The sequence below is a fragment of the Lutzomyia longipalpis genome, chromosome 1, assembly GCF_024334085.1.
Source record: "Lutzomyia longipalpis isolate SR_M1_2022 chromosome 1, ASM2433408v1".
NCBI classification, from domain to species: Eukaryota; Metazoa; Arthropoda; class Insecta; order Diptera; family Psychodidae; genus Lutzomyia; species Lutzomyia longipalpis.
This window is the reverse complement of record NC_074707.1, coordinates 40,081,306-40,099,949: the sequence shown is the minus strand read 5'-3', so window position 1 is coordinate 40,099,949 and position 18,644 is coordinate 40,081,306. Positions and strand designations below refer to the sequence as shown.

Below are 18,644 nucleotides of genomic sequence, written 5' to 3'. Positions count from 1 at the left end.
CAAGAAAATTGTTAAAAAGTATGTTAAAATTTTGAGTAATTTGATGGAAATTATGTGAAAAAAGTTCAGGAGGATGTCTACTTTCCACCCCCACTCTAACAGTGAAGAATCATTCAAGATTTCTCGAGAAAAAAGTGCTTTTATTCTGTCAATCTTACCTTAGAAAACAAGCTCAGAGGCTATTTTCCCCAAGTTTTCATAAAATAAGCCAAAATAAAATATTCTTACGATAATTCTTGAGATTTATTCGATAAAAATCACTCATTACAAACTTGAGATGTTCACAAAACGTGAAAAAATAAATGATTATTGGAAATAGTTTTAGAGGAATTCTATTGTTCTAATCTACACAATGTTCAGTAGGCTCGTTTTGAGTATTCCTGACTCTTCCTGCCTCCTCCTGCTGTTGGCAGAATTACGCCAAAACTGCCGAAGTGGCCATCTCACTAACACCGCAGGTATTATCCCCACGGAAGACGCGATAGTAACCCTGTTCACCCCATTTAGGGCCCCAGGAATTCTTCACAATCCAATAGGGGAGGGTTTTGTTGAACAGCGGATACTCTGAGACTCCGTAGCCCACAATGAGGACACCATGATCAAGATTCCCGTGACGACAGAGGGGGCGCCATGGATGGGAGACTCCTCCGCGATAGAATTGCATAGCATTGGCATTGATTCCAATGGAAATGGGGCCATTTTGCACCAACCATTGCTGCATGGCTGTCTCATTCTTGGGCAAATCCACAGCTCCCTTCACCTTTACATGCATCATTGTCTTATTGAGGTGACATTCACTCTTCCGGGCACGATATGGGTACTCTGACTCATACTCCAGCCCACCCAGCTGCTCAATTGCTCTGAAAAAGGGAAAAATTTCATTGAAAATCATCTTCCGGGAAATTCTTTTCATTCATTTTACTAACTTGTAGGCATTATCCGGGAGTCCTCCAGCACATCCACCATCAATTGTGTCACAATCAACGAGTTCCTGCTCAGAGAATTCCTCCAATTGCCCCGTTTTGATGGCATAGAGCCCCTCAATGTTCCCCGTGACGGAGAAAGCCCAGCATGAGCCGCATGATCCTTGATTCTTCACCTCACTCACGGCATTCTTGTCGCGCCAATCGAAGCTCTTTGGCAGCTTAATGTTGGGAATTTCAGCGATTGGATTGGAAATGTGATTCTCATCGAATTCCCTCCTCCACAGTCCCGTCTTCATGCGGTACTCACTCGGAGTCAGATCAGCAAATTGCGTAATACCATACTTGGCTGTTCCCTGCTCACGTTCATTTAGCTGCTCAATTTTAGCCAAATTATTCTGGAAAATACGGAAACGAAGACTCTTCTCCATTGATGAATGATAAGCACGTCCGAATTTCAGTTGGAATTTGTGGAAAAGCGCCTCGTGCCGTGCCAGGGTATCCCTCTGATTCATCAGCTGCCTCTGCTCGTCCTCATCATCTTCAGCCCTTCGCCTGTGATCGTAGATTAGAGAGCGTTTTGCACGAAATGTGTACTTTTTATCGTTGTTGCACGAAACATCTGTCTGGCTGCTTTCCTCCTTGAGCCACGGTCTCTCCCACACTGATAAATTGCACGTTACAACCTCCTTTGAATCTCCTGTACTTCGGAATTCAACCTTAATCTCATACAAAACTCCCTGAACGATTTTCTTTGTTGCTTCAACAATTCGATGAAGTCTGAAAGATTTTTTTTTAATAAAGAAATTGATTCTATTAAAAATTTCCTCTTTCCTCTGGAATTCTGTGTAAAAGATTTACAAGATTTTACAGATTTAAAAATTTAGTACAACTTTAAACCATTGTAGCCGAGACACTTTTTATGCTATAAAACATCAATTTCTTTGGAAAACTTACTCAAAACTATTCCCATCCTTTGAATTAAAGGACACAAGGCTATTTTGCACGAGATTCTTCACTTTCTCATCCTTCTCAACGTCAATGGGCGTTGGACCACCAAGAACTGGATGAGGCTGTTCTGCATCGACAGATCTACGGGATCGGGTGAATTTATATTTTTTAGCATTGTCGCAAGCAACATCTGTCTGGCTATTGTCCACTTTGAGCCACGGTCTCTCCCACACTGACAAATTGCACGTGACAATCTCCTTTGACTCTCCAGTGCTACGGAATTCAGCTTTAATCTCATACAAAACTCCTGCAACAACCTTTTTCGTTGCTGCAACAATTCGATGAAGTCTGTGAAAGATTTTTTTTTCAAATAAAAAAAATCAGAATTTTTTATAGAAGATTTGAAAAAATGTAGAAGGTATAAAAAAATAGTACAGCTCCCAAATCTTTTAGCTGAGGCATAATTTTGTGATATAAAACATTTTTAAATAGAAATCATATTTTTTTGTAAAAGAAAATTGAAAAATTTAGAAGGTCTAAAAATTAGTACAGCTTCTAAATCTTTTAGCTGAGGCACAATTTTGTGATATAAAACATTTTTAAATAGAAATCAGAATTTTTTGTAAAATAAATTGAAAAATTTAGAAGGTCTAAAAAATTAGTACAGCTTCCAAATCTTATAGCTGAGACACAATTTTGTGATATAAAACATTTTTAAATAGAAATCAGAATTTTTTAAAGAAGATTTGAAAAATTTACAAGGTCTAAAAATTTAGTACAGCCTCTAAATCTTTTAGCTGAAACACAATTTTGTGATATAAAACATTTTTAAATAGAAATCAGATTTTTTGTAAAAGAAATTGAAAAATTTAGAAGGTCTAAAGAAATTAGTACAGCTTCCAAATCTTTTAGCTGAGACACAATTTTGTGATATAAAACATTTTTAAATAGAAATCAGAATTTTTTGTAAAAGAAATTGAAAAATTTAGAAGGTCTAAAGAAATTAGTACAGCTTCTAAATCTTTTAGCTGACACAATTTTGTGATATAAAACATTTTTAAATAGAAATCAGAATTTTTTATAGAAGATTTGAAAAATTTAGAAGGTCTAAAAAAATTAGTACAGCTTCCAAATCTTATAGCTGAGACACAATTTTTGTGCTATAAAACATTATTTTTTCGCAGAAACTCACTCAAAACTATTCCCATCTTGTTCATTGAAGGACACAAGACTATTTCGCACGAGTTCCTTAACTTTATCATCATTATCCACATCAATTGGTGTTGGACCACCAACAAGAACGGGATGAGGTTGCTCAGCATCATCCACAGACCGACGGGCACGGGTGAATTTGAACTTTTTGGAGTTATTGCAATCAAAATCAATTTCCTTGCTTGGATTCAACCACGCTCTCTCCCAAATTCTCAAATTGCACTGAACTTCCTTTGCATTGGAGTCCTTAACGTCGAGATTTACTTTGTACAGCATTCCAGCCACAACTTGCTTCGTTGCACTGTTTATGCGGACAAAGCTGGAGCAGGAAGAAGTATAACAAAATCATTAGTTTTATGATTTTAAGATTGTAAAGGAATTTTTCTTTATTCTTTACGTAAGATTTAATGGAATTCTGTGTAAAAATTTTAAGATTTGAGTCAAGACACATTTTGTGCTATAAAAGATTTGTTTTTGTATTGTAACCAGTCTATTATTTAATTGATTAAATTTATTACAGTTAAGGAGAATTAATACAAAATAAAAATTGATGATGCACTCTTAAATCTACCTTCTATTGCTATAAAATTGACGAAAAGCGCCATAATCTTCTATAAAAATGTTCGTAGTAGTGAATTTTGAAACCTTAGTTAGCATTTTATAGCTATTAAAGGACGATCATAAAAAGTAATGTAATCTATAAAACTTTCTACCTCATTTAAATTGTATTATAAAGTCTTCTTGAAAATTTTTGCATTCTTGCTATTCTAGCAATCATAATCTTTTATAGCACTCAAGGCACATTAAATTACAATATCAAAATAAAATAAAATTAAGAAACATTTCGTTGTTTTCGTCATTATATAATTGAAAACGGTACTCAACGAAGAAGTTTGAAATTCATAATTAATATTTTAGCAATAAAACTAAAAACTTTTATTTTTATAGTAAAATGTGTCTTGGCTAAGATGTCTAAAAATTCTTATTTTTAGACCTGTTTTAATTTAACCCTTTCGCATCCACGTGAAACATTGAAATATTGAAACATGAACTCTTTTTATCACGATATTTATTGTTTAGATGCTTTCAGAGGACTTTTCTCGATCAAAACGTCTTGTTTGGCCTCTTTTGCGTGATGCATTTATAAAAATTTGGAAAAACAATTAAATTCATAAATAACTGGAAAAATAAAATGTTTTACGTTTGGGTCAGCGTATAACCCATAAAACGCGAAAGGGTTAACAATTTCTTTTAGCAGAATATCAAAGACCAGTAATATTATTATTAACTCATAAATCTTTAGAAAAGTTCTCTAAAAATTCGAAGCCTAAATTGAAATTAAATAATTCTTTTCCTGATAATTTTTATGAAGGACATTTATTTTTCATTTTCTAAATTAAATATTGAATTCTTTCCTCATTTGCCCAAAAAAATACAAATTCTTTAGAAAATTAAATTAGCAAAAAAAATAAATAATTTTTTTGAGCCACTTAAGTTTCTTTTGAGCGAAAATTAAGCAAATAAACTTCTCTAAATAATCTCTCTCATCTTTGCAAATTCGCATCTTCCTGACCTTGTCAATAAAATTGAAGAGATGATGGCATTGAAATTAGCATAGAAAAATCATTCTAATCTTTCAAAGAATTCTATTAGTTGGTGTTCCACTTCGTGGCCAACACCAAGTATTGTAATCGTCGAAAAAACCGACCATCTCAGATCGGGCTCAAACTTGGTATGAGCACGTTTTAGACATCCCACATTACGAAAATGGAGGTGGAAAATTTTTGATCCGGCCGGCCTGCCGTCCGGGACTCTAAACTTTGCCTTATAGCTCGAGAACGATAACAGATAGAGACTTCGGGTTTGAAGATTTCTATAGAAATATGGGTGTAAAATTTCAATTTTTCGCATTTTTAAAATCCAAGATGGCCGCCGTCCGCCATTTTGAAATACTATCAATCACTTCCCTTATAGCTAGAGGTCTGAAATTTTAGTATGTTATAGAGCTCAGTGAGACGTTTTCATCGATAATTCATACTTGACAATCGGTCAAGCGGTTTAGCAAATATGGCGGTCTAAAGCAAAAAGTGTTTTTTCAATATAACTCGAGAACGGCTTGACCGATTTTGATCATCTTGATATCAAATGAAAGGTTTCAAGAAACCCTACAACTGTCTAGAACATTCCAAGTTCCAAAAACATCCGCAAGAGGAGCTAAAATCTAAAACAAAAATTGCCTAACTTTAAGGGGCAATATCTCCGAACATCTGTTATAGATTTCCTTTAAATTTTGATATGTTGTAGCCTGACTCAATATCTTTCACCAGTCCGAAAATGAAGAATATCTATGTCGCCATTTAGAAGATATGGCCATTTGAAAAATTCTTGCATTTGAAAAGTTCTATGAGCCATATTTGACTCAACTTGGTATCAAATTAAAGATTTTGCAATTATCTATAATTTTCTAGAACATCAGATACCTCTAGAACCATTCCTTCAGGACGAAAAATGCGAAAAACTCTTTTTGTGAAACAAAAATCCGCCATTTTGTGTTCTAGAGGTGACCTTGAAAATCATTGAGATATATGTCAAATTATAGCTTATTTCAAGACCTTTCCAAAACTTGTCACGAAATTTCTGTGGGTGTTATAGAACTAGAGATATGACCATTTTTATGCAACAAATTGCTGAATTTCACAAAAAAATCAACTTTGCCTACTAATATTGCTCACAAATAGTATTACAACGCATAAACAAACTTCTACACGTTGTGGGACACCAACTCTTATAACTGGACGCGTTATGATTGACTTTTTAAAAAGAATTGAGGAATGAAGGTAAAATTCTCACCTGTACGAAGCTCCATTTTCCTTTTCACTCAAACCTGCGAGACTCTCCCTCACAAGATCGTGAAGTGGATGAGATTCATCTTTCAAGTCATTCAGATCAATCTCATTCACTCCCCCTGGAACATTTCCTCTCTTCTCGCGAGATTTCTTCTCCGGAATTGGCTTGCAGATGGTCTTCTTGAGCTTGAGGGATTTATCATTGCACAGGGTGGCCTGAAATGGAAGTGAAAAAAAAGATTTTCTTAAAGGAAACTTTAAAAGAATGAAAAAGATAATATAAAACAAGCAAAGCATAAATGAAATGATTCCCAGAATGTTATGGCAATTTTGTGCATTTTAGTAACCGATCGTTGGGGCGCAGGGAATTTCTTTTTGATGGGCATTAGTGCGAGGTAAGAGACCATTCCCATGAATGATGGTCAGATGCATTTACCTCAATTGCACACAATTTTGTCGTCTCCGGAAAGACATTTTCCATACAATCCTGCAAATTTTCATCTTCACCTTCACTGCATTGACTATTTGCTACTTTAGCATGAGCTGCCACTGTCTTGCACTGCTCCCCATCTCGCGATACCTTCACGTGGTAGATGTCAATTGCAAGCCTCCTTGAGGAATCCTCATCAATCACATCCAGCTGCTGAAGAGCACGATTGAGCAGTAAGAGAATTTCTTCCTTCTCCGTAACACCAAGTTCTCGTTTTTGTCTCAACGGTTCCTGGATTTGTTCCTGGACATTGTCATTCGGAGGGAGTTGATTGGCAGGATCAATTTGCAGGAAAGGATCAATTATTTGCTGCTGACCGAGATCTTCCTCAAAATATTGAGGATTCTCCGTTATTTGCGAGGAGGAGAGAACTTCATTGGAGAGAGGTGTTGGTGTGATCTCAATGAAAGCTTCTGTGGAGGATACCACAGTGGAATCTTCTGTTATCCCTTGAGGATAAGCTGCCTTTGGTTCAATTTTCTCTTCCTCAACTTCACCCCTTACTCCTCCATCAACTTGAGCTACATTCTCTCGCACAATACTCCAAGAATTTGGCTTTGGAGCTCCCGGCCTAGGAACAGCTGATGTCTGAAAAAATGCATCAAGCAATGCTTTCATTTCATCCGACAATCCTGCCAGAGGAAGCTCAGTCGTTGTGTCGTGAACTTCGTAAAAATCCCTCGGAGTGGTTGACGTTATAATTTGTTTCTCAACCTCCCTCATCCTCTCTTCGGAGACTTCCTTCTCCCTCTCCGTAAAAATCGGATTAACCTGACTATACTGATTCTTATCAGGCGCCAAGGGATTTGGACTTCCTGTGCAATTTGTCCTCTCAAGCATCCTCCACTTTTCACCCCATTCCGTGGTTATCCAGGGCTTCTCGAGGATCTCCATGCCACACACAACCCTCTCTCCCGTCTCCACACGTTCAGCATTGACAACGAGAATAAATCGCACCCCAGCTACGACTTCCCGCGCTGCCGAAATCACCGTGAGGAATTGATATTCAGCCGGGAGGAATGTCAGAGCGAGGTGCGTAAGTCCCAACAGTGTGGGGCTCAGCTCCTCGCGCATTCCCATCGTGTCCACGTGAATGGCCACAAAACGCTCCCCGGATGTTGGCTGATCCTGTTTGGGAATAGAAACCAAGAGAGAGACACATTGGATCGGCTTCATCCTCCCTCGCCCGAGCTCTGTGTGAGGTGCTTCCCTTTTTTTTTTAAATTTAAATTATGTGTGTGTAGCAGTGTTATTTTATTTTATCAAGGGGTGTTTATCTGGCGAATATTTTGGCTTTTTAAGCGAATCATCCGAATATTTATGAAGATCTGAAAAATTATTTGACCATTCGTTAGGGAAATGCGGCCCAAATTTGACTTTCTAGTGTCTTTTTAAATTAACTATTAGTTAAAATTATTAAGACTTTAAATGTAGAAAATTATGGAAAAATAAGGGCCTAATATTGACTTAAAAATGGTATCAGATTTATGAGAATTGATTTCTATTTTAAGAACATCTTTTGCTAAAAATCGATAAACTTAAAACCGAAAAAATCCCAAAAACGTATTTAGGAATTTTTGGTTTGAATTTAGTCTGTTTTTGGGTTAAATTTACTTCTTTTTAGCATTAATTTACTACTTTTCAGTTTGAATCTAGTCCTTTTTATAGGCTTTTATAATTTTTTTAAATAAATTTTGTTCCTCAATCTGAGCTCTTTTGGGACTTAAAACCAAATTGGCTAAATTTTTTTTCTTTTTTGGGGTTGATTTTACAACTTTTTGACATGAATTTAGAACTCTTCGGCTTGAATTACCAACTTTTCGGTTTGATTTAAGCATTTTTATGCTTGAATTTAACATGTTTAGGCTTAGACCTATATTTGAATTTCCTTGGCGAATCATCCGAATATTAGTGAATAAACCGAATATTTCCGAAGATTCGAATAATTTTGTCCAGATAAACACCCCTTGTATTTTATTAATTATTCATTACAAGAATTATTAAAATGATGCTGAAAAGAGAATATTTGCCGAAAATTTGCTGATTTTCATTACATTATTTTAATTAATTTCTATTAATTTTGTTATAAATGAAACATGCAGAATTAGAACAAATATATTTTATTTCTTAATAAAGTCTTTTCTTTTTGAGGAATTTCTTGTTAATTAACCCTTGGAAGATCCGTTATTTCTAACCTCAAATTTAGAACTTAATTTTCTCTCAAAAAACAAATATTCTTCCAAATTTTTTTTAAACGAATTTGAAGTAATTGAATTTACCTAACCTACTCAATAAAATATAGCAGTTATCAAAATAACTTAATATAGATTTGATTTTTTAAAGATTTAAAAAATTAAATTGGCCACAATGGGCAGAAAAATCCTCCAAAAGGTTAATTAAAATTATCCAGAGAAGGAGTTTATTCATTTTTAGAACTCTTATCGTCGTGACTTCATTGAGGCGCATCAAACGTACAAAATTATGAAAAAAAAGCTTATTATTATTCTATTTTCCACTGGAGTTGGTTAAACATAGCAAACATTGTAGTTCAGTTAGGCTTTTTTGGTGTAAAGCTTATGATTCAACAATTTACTTCACAATGAACCAATTGGAGCATAAGCTTCTGTGCTTCAAAATTCAGAATATTTTTTTTAAAGTGAAATACCTACGTAAAAATATATTATCGATCGATACCGTACAGAAGCTTTGGCTTCATTCAGAAAAACGAAAAGTGAGAAAAATAGGAACATTGGGCCTAATTCAGAGACCAAGAAGCCCTTGAAATCTTTGAATTTTGTACTGAAATTTAAAGATTTCAAGCGAATTTCAAGGGTTTCTTGGTCGCTGAATAAGGCCCATTGTTTATGTTTTTTTTTTTGCAAATTTTTCCAAGTTTTCCCAGATTGGAAGATGTATGAAGAATCAAGATTTTTAGGTTAGGGTTTGACCGTAAATCTCTATGTCATGATGTTAGAATACCAAATCTTGAAATATTTTGAATTTCCAAGATAATCCTGAAAACTTGGAACTATAAAATAGTAAACCAAATCTTGTAATTAGAGCAGTAAAAGCCATAAATATAGATTTTTTTTAATTTTAATAGGTACGTGATTGTCTAGTTTTAACCCCTAAAAAAGATAAAAATTAAGTAATTTAGTTTCTATATGATAGTACCCAAATCATTGAATGCGGCTAAAATTTTCTATGTAAGATTATAATTTCAAGCTTTTTTTTAGGTTTAATAGATCCTTTCGTATTTCTTTTAAACTCTAAAATAAAATATTAAAATAAATTAAAGAATATTGATTTGTTTTTATTTTGTACTCGTGAAGCAGGTTCTTCTACACCTACATAGTTCATCTAAGGTTAACAAAACTCATAAGAATATGCAGATTATTTACAACATATAATTTAGTGTATTATGTATAAAACAGACGCAAGCAAGGTCGACCAATGCAGACGTCACAATGTAAGAAAATCATCCCAAAAAGAATCGAAAAGAGCATAAAATGGATAAAACAAGTTTATTTTATACATATCCCACAAACATCATCACACACTACCTACTATATACATCACTATTTAACACATTGATTGGCTTGATTGTGGAGACAACGCGTGCACAATCCTTTTGATAGAATTAAAGATTTTTTAAGGCAGTCAATCTGTGATTTTCATTGCAAAATGTCGTGGCTGAAAGTTCTCTTGCACGTGTCCCTTATTCTAAGTATTTGCACCATCAGAGTTAAGTGCAATTCCTGTGAACAGGATCGTTTTGGAAATCTTGACTGCCATTCATTTGAAGATCTCTTCAACTACCCAAATCCCGAGAAACAAACGAGAATTAAAGTGACAAATGTTAATTCAAGTGAAAGTGATTTCATATGTGATGAACCGATTTTTGAAAAATTTCATGCAACAACGGAAATAATCTTTGACAAAGCTGGAGTTCGTTACGTCGGTACGGAATGTTTTACAGGCTTAAAGGCTTTGACTTTAATTGATTTGCAAAACAATGAATTGTCATCATTGGAAATGGATATTTTCACACCTGCTAAAGATACATTGGAATTAATTTATCTCAACCATAATTACCTATTTAGGCTTGATTTCTCACGTGTACAACTTCCTGAATTGATATATGTGGACGCTTACTACAACCGTTTGAGATCCGTTAAGATTAAGGATGAAAATCTTCCCAAAATTCGTGTTGTGGAACTTTATAAGAATTTAATTATAAAATTTCAAATTGAAAGTAAAACAATGCAACGATTGGATTTATCGTACAACCGAATTAAGACCTTCAATGGCTCCAACTTGGTACTTCCAAATCTTACGACAATTAACCTAAATGACAACGCTCTAACGACCATAACATCAGAAATGTTTGCAAACATGCCAAACTTGGAAAATATCAACCTATCCCATAATCGTTTGCACACAGTCTCATTTACAACAGTAAAACCAAATGCTTACATCAATTTAAAGGATAATCGTTTGCGGACCTTCAATAACCTTCAACTCACAGTGTTGGGTAACAGCAGCAATTTGCGTCTTGACCTAAATAAGATTTCCATTCTGGAGAGTATTGGTGAATCCAATTATGAACATATTGAAAGCTTCTATTGTTTTGCTTGTTTCCTCCATACCATTGAACCATACTTCTTTGCGGACACCTTCAAGAATATAGATTGGCTAGAAATGCCAAAGAACTACCTAACAACTGCGAACATCTTCCAGGCATATGATGAAGATCTAAAATTCATTAAAATTCTCATTTCTGATAATAAAATTAAGAAAATCGGAAAGAATGACTTCAAACGACTAACAGCCGTAACGAAATTTTATCTCAACGATAATGAAATTGCTCTTATTGAAGAAGGATCCTTTGATGAAATGCAGAAGCTAGAAATCTTAGATATTTCCAATAATCTCCTGCTACAATTGCCAGCTAATCTCTTCGACAATATTGCATCATTGAAAAATTTGGATTTACAAAGCAATAATATGGCTTTCTTCCATATTCCTGGATTGCAAGAAGAAACAGGAATAATTTCTATCTCTAATAGCGTAAGTTTACTTAGAAAATAAATTAAAATAGCGGTATTCGAGATTTATACATTTTTTGACAGATCTCGTATAAGGACGCCGTTTAACGCGTCTTTTTTACATAACCTCCAAAAGACAAACTAATATCTCTTTTTTAATTTATTTTTCAGACCTTGAATAACATCCAAAATCTAACAATCAACAAGAATCCCCTGCAGTGCCAATGTGTGATATTGATTCGTTCTTGGGCTAAGACAAACGGCATTGAATTGAAAATCGATGATAAAAATGTGAGGAATGGCATAAATCCATCTTGTATTGTTAACAATTTAGGATGTCAGGCTAATATTGGGAAGGAATTCGTCAAAGATTATTGGCATTTATTCAACGATAAAAAATACAGCAATATCTTTGAGGATACTGAACCGGATATTTATTCATTCCGTACGGAAGTCTAAAGGACATTCACCTCTCCTGTTCTTATATGTTTCAAAATTCAGGATTAAAGGAAATATCATGGAAAATAGAATCATAAAAATAAGAAAAATGTTTTTAGAATATAGAAAATAAATATTAAAAAATCAAACATTCAAAAAAAAAAATATTTTGCATTTTATTCGTGCAACTTTGCTTATGTAGACACACCTACATACCTATAAAATATCGACGGAAAACCCAGAAAGGTCAAAAAATTGAGACGTCACAACATCACATGAGAGAGTGTAAGTTTTAAAAATAAACCAACAGACTGGTAAGGTAAGCTTAACCACTTACAGGAATCTTAACTTTTTTAGTCTACATAAAATTTTAGAAAATAAATTAAAACTAAAGGGTCGATTTTGTCAAAACTCTTTTCTTCGCTTACAACTTGAAAGATGTTGTAAGATTTTGACAGTTCTTATTTTTTTTTAAATCGTTTGTATTGTCGTTCCGTAAACGGAAAATAAAAGATTTGTTGTTGAGATGAGTTTGAATTTTTCTAAAAGGTTTATTCTTTCGATTTTGAGGTATCGTGTTTAGGAAATGATTCTTTTGAAAATCTTTTCTTGAAAACTGTAAAAATCTTTTAGGACTTTTCATAGAGTAACAAAAATTTTATGACGAATTGTAAGAAAATAAGAAATTTTTAAAAGAATCATCCCCTAAACACGATACCTCAAAATCGAAAAGAAAACGTTTTTGACAAATTCCAACTCTAACCAAGTTTAAGGCCAATCTGATGACATTGAAATCTTAGCCATCCACAGAAGCAGCGTCTTGAAGAAAAGCAGGTAAAAGTAGAAGACCAACAGAACCAGTTTAAACACACCGCGACATCATTACAGTTTATACAACACATTGATTGAAGAAATATGCGAAATTCATCTCGAACGGTACATATACTTTGCTGGTACCAGTCAGTGGAAGATTTTCATTGAGAAATGTCGTGGCGAAAGATTGTCTTGGACGTTACACTAGTCCTTTGTATTTTTGCTGTGAATATCCCAAAATATAAATGTAATTCCTGCACTGTGACATCCCCACCGTGGTCCCGTTTGGGAATTACGTGCAATTCATTTGAAGATCTCTTCGTGTACGAACATCCAGAGGATAAACCCGTGATGGGATTTACAGTGATCAATAAATCGAGTTATTTTGTCTGCTATAAACCTGTGTTTCACAAGTTCAAAGAAACAACGACAGTGAACCTCAAAGGTGCTGGAATTCTCAATGTTAGCAATAATTGTTTTGAAGGATTGGACGCTGTTACATCAATTGATCTTCAGGAAAATATTCTCTCGTCAATTGATATGAAAGTCTTTAAAATGGTAGCTCCAACGTTGGAAACACTCCTTCTCAATGACAATCAATTATGCAAAATTGACTTTACGCGCGTGATACTCCCACATTTAGCAGACTTTCAAGCCTCCAATAACCGCGTACAAATTGTTAAGGTTACGGATAAAAATCTACCCCAAATTTCCATTATGTATTTGGAAAATAATCTTATAACTCATTTTCAAATTGAAAGTGAAACTATGGAATCATTGCATCTATCTCGCAACAGAATCAAAGGCTTCAAAGGCTCTAACCTAGTCCTGCCGAACTTGAACTACATCTATCTCGATGACAACGCCTTGACCACAATTACCGCAGAAATGTTTGAGAATATGCCCAATTTGAAGACAATTGAACTAGCTCATAACCTTTTGCACGCCGTAGCCTTTCCAGTTCTAGAACAGACAACTTTTATCAATTTGAAGTACAACCGAATAAGGACAATGGACAATTTAAATTGTACTGCATTGAAAAATCTAAACTGGCTGCAGTTTGATTCAAATGAAGTTTACGAACTACGTAGTCAGACGTCTCTTGAAAATGTTGTCCGTTTCAGCTGTACTACGTGCTACGTTCACGTAGTAGAACCACATTTCCTCGTGGATTCATTCAAAAATATGAGATCCCTGGATTTGGTTAACAACTACCTAACAAATGTAAACTTCTTCCAATCCTACGAAGATGACCTCAAACTAACTCGCATAAGTTTGTCCTACAATAAAATTAGGAAAATCGAGCGAGATGATTTTAGACGCCTCTCTAAGGTTACAGTCTTCTACATTAATGACAATGAAATTACCACCATTGAGGACGGAGCTTTTGACAATATGATCAAACTCAAAACCTTAGATCTTTCCAACAATCTTGTGCTACAATTACCCGCTAATCTCTTCGATAAGACAATGTTCTTAAACATTTTGCACCTAGCAGGGAATAATATGGCATATTTCAACATTCCCGGATGGAAAGAGGGAACAGGAGAGATTGTGAGCAGTAATAGTGTAAGTTGAACACAAAACTAAACTACCTTAATTTTAGCTTTTATCGTTTAACGTTTTTTGCAGATTTTAAATAAACTCAAAAGACTGTCTATTAGTAAGAATCCCCTTCAGTGTCAATGCATGGTACTCATTCGAAATTGGGCTATAAGGAATGGCATTGAATTGTGGATTGATGACTACAACGTGAGGAATGGCATTAGTCCATCTTGCATTGTTAACAATATGGGATGTCAGACGAATGTAACAAAGGATTTCATCAAAGAAAATTGGCATTTATTCAATGATAAAAAGGTTAATAGTGTCCAGAATATCTTTTAAAGACAATTAAAGATGAAAAGACATTATTGTATAAACCTAAGCCTAAATTCTGTGGGAAAACTTCCTCGTCTTTTGAAGATTCTTAAAGAAAAATATATTTTAGCAGATTTATTTTAATTTGCATGGAAATAAAAGTTTTTTCTAACGGTTTTCAATTTCAATTTATAAACAAAATAATTTATATTTTATAGCAGAAAATGTGTTTTGGTTAATATGAAATCTAATGTTAAGTTAATAGTTTCTTAAACTTGACAAGCCCTTGAATATTTTATTATAGGTACCAAAAACATTTTTTTTATTTAATTTCTTGATATTACTTTATAATGAGAATTTAAGAACTTAACAGAACTAAAGAACCAGTAACTAAATTTTAGAGTTGTTAAGCAAGAAACAGTTTTTGCTATACAAGATTTAATTCCAAGTTCAGTTAGGTACTAGTTCTTTAAGATCTGCTAAGTCTTTAAATACTACTTTATTTTTAATCAGAAAAATACTTTTTAATGAATTTTATGAAAAGAACTAAATGAACAGGCTTAAAGAAACTTTTAAACTTTTACCTTTTACCTTATTAGGAAAGACACATTTTTGCCCTAACAGATTGAGTATTTTATTAATAAACTTTAGCCTCAGAAAGAGAAAACCATTTAAAAGAAAATTTTCCAATCCCTTACAAATTTAAAAAAAAAAGCTACAGTTTTTTCAATAAAAAAAACATAAAAAGACACAAGAATTGTCAAAAAAAAAGATTTTTTCCAAAATTTAGGCCATAGTTGACATAGGTTAGAAGTAGGTAATCTAACGAAAATAATTTCCAGCATAAAAAGTATTAAGGCAGCCATTTTTTAATATTAAATTAAGTTTCATATTTTTATGCGCATTCTTAGTCTAGTTAGCCTAATAAATCAACTAAATTAAGCATAAATAAATAGTTTTTTAAATAGTTTTTTTGTATCATAATTGCATTATACAAACAAATAAAGTATATTTAACGTAATACGTCAGAATTGCTTATTTATTATTTGCTCAGCATCTTCAGTTATAGGGGTAACTGGGGTAAAATGGTGAATCGGGAAAAAAATTAAATTCAATATCTCATGAAATACAATGTCCTAATCATTCTCATTCAGATAACAGGTGCTTCTTACACCTCTTCATAATCCCAGAAAGTTTTAGTCATGTAGAACGAATACTTTGGATTTTATTGAGGAAAATAATTTTCCGATGTCTAAAGTTACTTTTACCACCTTACCATATTTCAATTCTTACCATCTTATTCTGTGTAATAAATTATGAAAATGCATTTTTTCAATAAAGCAATTATTGCTGAACACAAACCTATTCTGATTTTTCCCACAAATTTTCCGAGTTTTCTATTATGAAGTTTTCACTAAAAGGTAGCACTTGGGGCAAGACGGTGAATATTTTTTGGGGTAAAATGGTGAAAAATTTTGCCTCCTTCCACTCATATAGTGTTTTCTCTCTCTACAATCTATTTTACTATTGACGCGTAATGGAATAATCGTCCAAAATTTTCGCCCTACAAAATCAATGTTTTTATTCCATTCAATTCTTCACAGATAATATGCATTAGGTAGATTAGGTAATATAAACAATTAATTAACTCGAAATAATGTTTTTTTCGTAATTTTTCTTAAAAAATTTCTCCTTGTTAAATAAATTATTATATTGATTTTGCTACCAAAGTAGCTACGAGTATGAAATTCCTTGTCCGCTGGGTTTTTGTTGCACACAGATCTGACGGGAAGTTGTAGAAAACAAACAAATGGAAGTGCTTTTCGACAAAATTTGTGTTTTATCAATTTTATAGGACTAAAAAGTGAATAATCATTACGATACGGAGTGAAATCTCTCAATCGAAACAGGTATGTTTATCCCAGAGCAAATCAATAACCTCTAAGACATGGATTTTCAAAGAAAAACGCATTTGAAAATCATTCACCATTTTACCCCAAGATTTTTGGAACAGGCAAATGTGGAAGGGTTTGGAAAATGGCATGAAAAAGCATTTTCCCGTTGAGATAGAGTGAAATCGTCTGAGACAAAGTTGTAGCCCGGAAAATTTCCTATAAGATAGTTGTCATGGAAAATCTCAAATATTTCCATGGAACTCAGGAAAAATTATCTCCCAAAAATTCACCGAATTACCCCAGGTTCCCCAACATTATTGCTTGCAGAGTAAATATGTATATAAATTCTCAATGAGAAATAAACAAAGAAGCATTTTCTTATCACCTACAATGAAAAACTCGATTTTTTATGGATATTTTTGTTTGTATTTCAAAACAATCTAATCTTGAGCCACTTTTACTGATTTATTTGCAATTTTCCCTGATTTATGAACTTTCCATGGCAAATATCTCTGTTCGCGTGTTCCTGACCTCATGATTATCTTCTTTTTTTTTAACGAATTTATATTTGATTGATGATAAATTCTATATGGGTTGTTTTAGTGTGAAATTAATTCTTTTAGCAGTTAATTTGAGATTTTCTTTGCATTCCTGCTAAATGAGACTATTTCCTGTGTGGAAGGTGGTAGTGGCGCTTCGTGTTTGAACTTTGAGAATTAAGGCCATGCATTTTCATTTTACTTTCTATCGACGTGCCCGAAGATTATGAACCATATTCCTATCTTTTAACACAGGAGTATGGTTCATAATCTTCGGGCGCGTCGCTATGCATTCATGGGAGGATGACCCAAAACTGACCTTTGGTAGTTTTCAATGAAAATAATTTTGTGAAGATTCTTTTTTCTTGATTTTTCTTTAATTTTTTCAGATTTTTTTTTTTCTATTTGGTAATCTATTGAAAAATTCTTTAAATAAAGAGCTATATATTCTATTTAAAACTTCTTTGCACTGTTACTCCAGCCACAATTGAGTTTTTAATAAATAAGAAGAAGAATTGGACGTTCACGCTGATTGACTGATTAGCTCATAAGCAGAGCGTTCATTGGTTAATTCTCACCCGAAACTACTCTACCAGGTGGAGCTTCAGTACAAAGACGCTTTTAATAAATTCTTCAGGTCTTATTTAGACCATCCACCCCTATTTATATAGAAAGAATGAATTCGTGCAATGGATTTTCTTGCATTGCCAACAAAAATTTCTGAGTTTTGGAAGAAAACTTACCGCCTGTTCGTTAACTACTTCATGCTCCAGCTCAAGAGCACCAGCTTGGATGGCATCTCTCTACAAAAGCACAAATTTTGGAATTTCTTTTTTTTTGTTGCAAAATCAGAAATATTTTCCCGCATGTTATGCAGGGTGTTCCTGACTCTGTGTGAAGAGATAAATAAATGTAGAGCTAACAGCCTAATTTACATGATTATTTCGATTATTTTGCTTGATCTTTTAACCTGAAATGTCATATACCAGAGATTGCGAGTAATGAAAAGAAGGAAAATAATTTTGCTAAGACGCAAAAATCATTTAGCACACAACGTTCATGCGAGTATTACGAGGAAATGGTACAATTCTCCCTCTCCGTGAGAAGGTGAAATTGATGACTAATTTTCCAGGAAAGATTTGTGAGCACAAAATTGCCAGAGATGTTTGCGGATAAAGTGCATTGTTGTTTGTTATTAGAAAACAAAGAGATTCTCTCATTTTTTAAGCTTTACCTCATCCGCCACTTCTGCACTTGGAACATCGAGATTTTCCGTCTTGACACTCACATTTTCAGTTTCACTGCAAAACACAAAACTTATTGTGACACAGGAGAGGAAAATGAGAAAAAGGCTTTTTCTCCGAGAACTAAACATCTTCACTGCTGATCAGCTGGCACTTGACTGAATGACGTGATTTTTCTTTTCATTCAATTTCCGTCAAAACATTCGTTCATTGATTCAGCAATTGACGCAAATGACGCATGTTCTATTCATGTCGATAACTTTATGTTTCATTCGTATTTCTTTGAAACATGAAATTTTGTACTTGATTCAAATATTCAACAGACAACAACTGCAAAGGAAATTGAGAAAATTTTCGCCATTTTTCTGCTTTCCAATAACCAATA

At 33.7% G+C, this 18,644-nt stretch overlaps 2 protein-coding genes across 4 annotated transcripts in view; one reads left to right on the top strand and one right to left on the bottom strand.

The window, feature by feature from the left end:
• LOC129787307 (DNA-binding protein RFX2) overlaps positions 1–18,644 on the top strand; it is an 865,065-nt gene that overhangs the window by 335,840 nt on the left and 510,581 nt on the right. The gene's annotated exons all lie outside the window — the stretch shown is intronic.
• Positions 222–18,455, bottom strand: LOC129787304 (putative cysteine proteinase CG12163). 2 transcript variants are annotated; one of them, XM_055822789.1, is made up of 8 exons: positions 18,250–18,440; positions 17,759–17,818; positions 6,369–7,550; positions 5,937–6,148; positions 3,067–3,405; positions 1,881–2,222; positions 927–1,703; positions 222–860 (listed from the first exon to the last, which is right to left on the bottom strand). In XM_055822789.1, exons 1-8 carry the CDS (start codon positions 18,388–18,390, stop codon positions 416–418), a joined length of 3,498 nt encoding a protein of 1,165 aa, XP_055678764.1. In that variant the 5' UTR covers positions 18,391–18,440; the 3' UTR covers positions 222–415. The 2 variants fall into 2 exon arrangements, with proteins under 2 accessions (XP_055678764.1, XP_055678765.1); XM_055822790.1 differs by lacking the exon at positions 17,759–17,818 and having other exon boundaries at positions 18,250–18,455.

Bases quoted from the DNA above. Each gene is read 5' to 3' on its own strand.
- LOC129787304 (XM_055822789.1), bottom strand. From the start codon at position 18,390: ATGTTTAGTTCTCGGAGAAAAAGCCTTTTTCTCATTTTCCTCTCCTGT. The intron at 1,704-1,880 runs GTAAGTTTTCCA...AAAATCTTTCAG, and splicing joins AAGGATGGGAATAGTTTTGA to ACTTCATCGAATTGTTGAAG. The intron at 861-926 runs GTTAGTAAAATG...TCCCTTTTTCAG, and splicing joins CTCCCGGATAATGCCTACAA to AGCAATTGAGCAGCTGGGTG.